This window comes from Akebia trifoliata, chromosome 6 (genome assembly GCF_017979445.1).
Source record: "Akebia trifoliata isolate Shusen 1 chromosome 6, ASM1797944v1, whole genome shotgun sequence".
Classification (NCBI taxonomy): Eukaryota; Viridiplantae; Streptophyta; class Magnoliopsida; order Ranunculales; family Lardizabalaceae; genus Akebia; species Akebia trifoliata.
In genome coordinates, this window is record NC_141380.1 from 19,183,118 (window position 1) to 19,188,966 (window position 5,849).

At 35.0% G+C, this 5,849-nt stretch overlaps 1 protein-coding gene across 1 annotated transcript; it reads right to left on the minus strand.

Moving 5' to 3' along the window:
* Positions 1–1,562: 1,562 nt before the first annotated feature.
* LOC147400366 (pyrophosphate-energized vacuolar membrane proton pump 1-like) lies at positions 1,563–4,795 on the minus strand. Its single transcript, XM_086444573.1, has 5 exons — positions 4,587–4,795; positions 3,618–3,657; positions 2,124–2,503; positions 1,926–2,027; positions 1,563–1,836 (listed from the first exon to the last, which is right to left on the minus strand). Coding segments are annotated over exons 1-4 (630 nt in total). The 3' UTR covers positions 1,563–1,836; positions 1,926–2,026.
* Positions 4,796–5,849: the final 1,054 nt, after the last annotated feature.

Below are 5,849 nucleotides of genomic sequence, written 5' to 3' on the forward strand. Positions count from 1 at the left end.
GTTTGGGCACACTTATCTGCTAATTCATGTCCCTAGTCTTGCTTTGCATTTTTTTCATGTTGCCCAAAATATCTATGGGTTTCTGTCATTTTGTTTTTGTTGATTGTTGGTTGTTCTTGTTTTAAAGAGTTCAATTCACTGCTGCATGCAGGTTTACTTTGGTCTTCATTCTCTTGTTGGCATTTCAAACCATATTGCTCATGGTTTTTCATGGACCCTTCTTAAATGTATCCGTGGTGACCAAAAAGTTTGTACTACACAAAGATTTGCATTGATGGTTGAATGCAATTCAAAATTGGTTGTTGCTATTAGTTTTATGGAGGAATGCTTTCTCCCAATGTTAGATACAAGAACAGGCTTAGACATGATACCACATGTCTTATACAATTGGGGGTGTATATTTCCTCTATATTATTATTTGTCCATTTCCTTAATTTGTTTCACAAAGTCCATTTTTTTTACGTCATTTGCATATTTTTTTCTGGGCTATTCCACATCATTTCCACTTAAATGTGTAATATTATACTTGTTGTGATTGTAGCTTCTTTTGCATTCATTCCTTGGTAGTAATCTATGATTACAATCACCAAATGTTGTGAGCTCATCTTTGGTTTTTATGCAGGGTGCACGGAATCACAACTGTAGAGATGCCTCTTGTTGTAACTCACATCAAACATCGTCGCCAGGGAATGTGCCGACATCTTTTAAATGCTATTGAAGAGGTATTTTGAATCTGAGACTTTTATGTATGGTGAATTTTCGTGAGGCAATCCTCATGGTATGCATAAATCCTGGTTCAATTGGAATTTATCAAAACATTGGCTATAAATCGAAAAAACTAGTTTTATTTATAGATGAGTAGATCAAACTATTTTTAAGTGTTTAAAATGAAAGCTAGAATTAATAATCACACTTGCCTCTATTAATACACATTACAAATGTTTCTAAACATTCTGGAACAATGCATGTACCCGTGATTTAATGGGAATACATATGTTTTTCTGTTACGTTCCTTAATGTTTTGCGAAACATTGGGATACATTTGGAATTTTTAAACAATATTAATGTGGCATTCCTTTTTTTTTTTGAAAGGTAAAGATTGTTGGAGATTAAATAATGTGGCATTCTTGTATGTCAAAAAAATAGAAAGTTTTGGCTGAAACATTCAGGAGTGACACAAAACTTTCACTACGTCATAATGCGCTAAAAACGACTGTCCATGACAGTCGTTTTTGAAAAAACCGACTGCCCTTACAGTCGGAATAGGGGTCGTTTTAAAGGAGTGGTTTTTAAATTGCGACAGTCTAAAACAGTCGGAAAAAACGACTTTCCTCGACTATAGGAAAAAACGACGGTCTTTGACAGTCGGAAAAAACGACAGTAATAGTCGGAAAAAACGACAGTCTTTGACAGTCGGAAAAAAAGACTGTCACAGACAGTCGTTTTTTCTTGATTTGTAATATTAAAAAAATTACATTTTTTCCTAAATTTAAAAATGAAAAAAAATGTGTCATTTTTAATTATTTTTATGAAATACAAAATCTGCCAAAATCCAAATCCAAATCTGCCACCAAAATCCAAATCCAAATCTGCCACCAAAATCCAAATGAAAAACTCAAAACATCAATGTCACTAATGGGTCCATAAGCATCAGTGGCCAATCCGGTAGCAATGGTGCTCAGCATTCCAAGAGCAGCTACGACAATGCTGTACATAGCAGCCAAGCTGAAACTGACAAAAATCAGAATAATCACGGATTTGTATCCCAAAGCAAGACCAAAGATAACGTTGGTAGCAGCTCCAGTTCTGCATGAATCAGCAACATCTTGTACAGGGCTGTAAGATGAAAGACAGATTTTTGTTAAGATATAAATTATTATGCGACAGAATTGAAGAGGAACGGAAGGTTTACTAAGATTAGTTACCTGTATGCATTGCTAGTGTAATACTCAGTTACAAATCCAATAACCAGTCCAGCCCATAGGCCAATGGCAACACAAAAGAATAGTTCCCTGCAATTGGAGTCTCTGTCAACATATTTTATTATTTTGAAACAACCAAAATATATGTAAAAAAAATTGCAAATATCTTGAAAAAGCATGAAGAACAGTTATGGAGCATACCAGTTCTTCACAACCTTCTGGACTCCAAAATTGAAGATTGTGAAGGACGGTGGGAGGGCAACCCAACTAACAAGAGCAATTCCAACAGTCATAAGAGCAGTGGAGATAATGAGTTGCTTCTTCAAGGCAGGCTCAATTTCCTTGACAGCCTTGATTTCAAAGAAATCAGTTGCAAATAGAGTGGTGATTAAGCAAACAAGGATGCCCATGGAGCTGATGAGCAAGGGATAACACATTGCAGTGAACTCAAGGTTGATACCAAATGAGGAGATGGAGGCAACAACAAGAGCAGCACATGAGGACTCAGCATAAGAGCCAAAAAGATCAGATCTCATCCCAGCAATATCCCCAACATTACCACCAACATTGTCAGCGATCACCTTTAAGAAGAAAGCAAAGATATAATTAGGCCATAATAAACCCTGGACTTTAAAAAAACTAGAGATTCAAAATCCCAAAGGTGTTTGCAGCTCATGCCACAAAGCACTCTACACCTTATGTGTCTGTGTGTGAGGCTTTAACCAAGGGGGATGCGTAACACCTTCTATACCATTTCTAATGCCCCGTGTAAGTGGTGTGCACCATACGTTGATATATGTGTGTTTGTGTGGTGGGGATACAAAAATTGAACTAAATTAAACTTTTTTTAAACTACTACAACCTACCACCAACAACATATGCATGTAAGCTGCATGCCTCTGATACAAAGCATTCATAATGCATAAAAGTGTGAACCATCCACATTTTTCAAAGACTACAACCTTGAGGCAAGCTTCTTTAAAACAGTAGCAGCATCATGCCCCTTTGCCAACCAAGTATAAAAACACCATCAAAGCCCATGAATTTAACAAGGCGTATAGGGATTTATTAACATGCCATTTTATTCATTTGGGGCAGATAAGATAGAATAAAACTGGCTGCCTCAGTGTTGTGTGCACTAGTTTAAGCTCCAAAACTCTATCTAGCCCATTTAAAGCAAACAATAATTAAAATTATGGTAGACTGTTAGTTTGGAACTGATACCACCAGTATGAATCTTAATTCAGGCAACAGAAATGATCGAATGAGAGTTGTGAATTGAGATTGCCCTTATATTGACGTAAGCTGATTTGATCCATATAAAGAGATCATCATCACCATGATTAAACCTTTATCGCCATATGTTTGGTCAAAACAAAGAGTAACTAATAGTACCCTGCCTATCTTCTAATATATTGTTTTAAAGAACTGTTTTGGATAAACTGTTTGGGATCACCCACAATTTAATTCTTTCCCTTATCAGATGTAACTCACATATTTTTCTAAATATGGAAATTCTAACAGTACGCAAGACCTACCAATCATTCAATCCCTTCAATACATTTGTTAATTTGGACCAATATTCAAGGAGAGGGACATTCATCAAATAGAAAAAAAAAAAACAACTCCCAATCATTGTTTTATAATAAGAAATATCAATGAACATAGAAACAAAGAAAGAGTTAGAATGCTCAAAGGACTGGATACATCATTGGGCAATCCATTTTTGGGAACACTGCAAATAGAAACACTACGACATAAACAACAGGTTAAAAGCATGTACTTGGATCAATTTTTTTATAAAGTTTTTGATGCTTTGAATTGAAAGATACTTAATCAATAAAGAACACCCTTCCCCCACACCCTGAGAAATTAAACTTTTTTTGGAAGAAAAATGTGCTGAGTCGTTCTAACATAATTCTAAATGTCAGACTTACAAGTTTGGCTACCATTTGATCTTTCTATGATTAAGACAAGTAAACATTACTACAAACAAACTTCAATTCTCTCAGTAATTTGGAACCATATCCTGCAAAATGACTCTTAAGTCCCAAATCTTATTTCAAGTATTAATGTTATAATGGAGAATCTGACAGCTTACATTGGCAAATTCATGTTTGAGGAGGGAATAGAAAGACATGATGAAGAAGGTGTATGACAATTAACTCTTAGCATCTTTCCCGTCCTTAAAATTCTCAAAACCTGAGAGAATCCAACAATAACTTCCTTCAACATTAAAACAACTTTAAAAAAGAAAAAAAAAAAACCTAGAAACAAAAAAGATAGGAAGCTTAGTGCACAATAAGACTGTTGAGCACAAAATCCCATCTAAAACAAGTGGAATAGAAATAAACAAGAGAACCAACAAACTAAATTGATGAGATTTGAAGTGTAAAGGAAAGGATATTAGTCATTAAACCTTACCTGACCATAAATTTAAAGGAGAAACACCCAACTTGAATCTCTAGAAAGAATGCTGAGATGATGGAGTGAAACCAAAGAAGAACCCAGAAATACAGAGAGACTAAAATAATTCAAACAAATTATATTAAGCCTTGAAATAAAATACTTTTAATATAAAAAAATTAATAGATTTGAACTTGCTCGAAAATTACCCCAAAAATTGGGTTGGGTAGAGTATAGGTATAACAATTATAACATTACCTGATGTGACAGCACCAAGCACTAAAGACACGGTGCTGAAGATAGCGTTGGCGAGAGCAGACTTGCACATTTTGTCTATGTTGAAGGTGCAAGGTTGGCACTTTGTACTGAAGCTCTCCACGGAGCCAAGGAATAGGAAAATTTGATGTCAGATATATCGTACAACCTTTTTGGGGTAGCTGGTTTGCATTACAGAAAATAAGATGCATACCTTGATGCAAGGTGCCTGGCAGTAGTTGTGGAGCAATTCATTTCATGTTCTGCATGGAGTATGAAGAATACATCCAGAACACAAGTAAGTCAAGGATTGGGTTTGTAAGACCTGTCGCCCCTACAATTTTGGAAGGGAAATGACATCAACTAGCTTAGAGGATGCTCAAAATCCCAAAGTCAATATATATTTCCTAAAAGTGAAAAAGACCACAGACTGTCTTCTTATAATCATGTCGAGATTCACGACTTGTAAATATCTTGGACCTGATTGAAGAAAGTAATATATGATCAGAAATGTTTGAAGAGCACTGGGAATAAGTAATTAACCATTCTCATTGGTGGTCTTCAAAGGTGTTGCTAAAATCATGATGTTAGTGCTCACCACCCGACCTCGACATAGATTACTCAAACACAGAAATAGAAATGATACAAAAATACACTATTAAGAAAATGACAATAAAATTCCCTTAGAATGTTAATGATGATACTGATGTATTTATATTTAAGTTAAGGAAGATAAGACCAAATCAACGGTAGCTAAGATTCCATACCCAATTCTATAAAACTCCTAGCACCACATGGCAAGCCTGTGTAGTAATTCAAATGTTCAATATCCAGAACATACAAATACTGGAAGAAGAAGGGCTAGCAACAACATCAGGAAATCCTTTGATTCAAGATCCAGATACTATTAAATTCCTATGAAACACGACATTAATAAATTGCATTCACAAAAACATTTTTCACTGTTTTGCATATTTTCTGCCTCCAAGATGGGAAGACCCATTTCTATTACCAATATATTGCCTCTTATGCGATAAACATGCCCAAATCTTTTTAGGACCTTTGATATAAAGTATAATGTTAATATATCTTTTTCTGGGCGGGCAGGTTAAACCCAAAAGAAGGATAAATCAATGACGCCTACAACATGAACGCATCAAACTGAATATGTGAAATCAATGTAAACTTGATGAATGAAAGCATTAAATATCTCTCCAAAATACAAAATGGGAAAAAACAGTTAAAACATCTATATAATAAAACACA

Excerpts from the sequence above, each read along its gene's own strand:
- LOC147400366 (XM_086444573.1), bottom strand. The coding sequence starts at position 4,795 with ATGCATCTTATTTTCTGTAATGCAAACCAGCTACCCCAAAAAGGTTGT. Across the intron at positions 3,658-4,586 it reads GCTTGGTGCTGTCACATCAG|TGTTCCCAAAAATGGATTGC; the intron begins GTAATGTTATAA and ends TTCTATTTGCAG. Across the intron at positions 2,504-3,617 it reads CCAATGATGTATCCAGTCCT|GTGATCGCTGACAATGTTGG; the intron begins TTGAGCATTCTA and ends TTCTTCTTAAAG.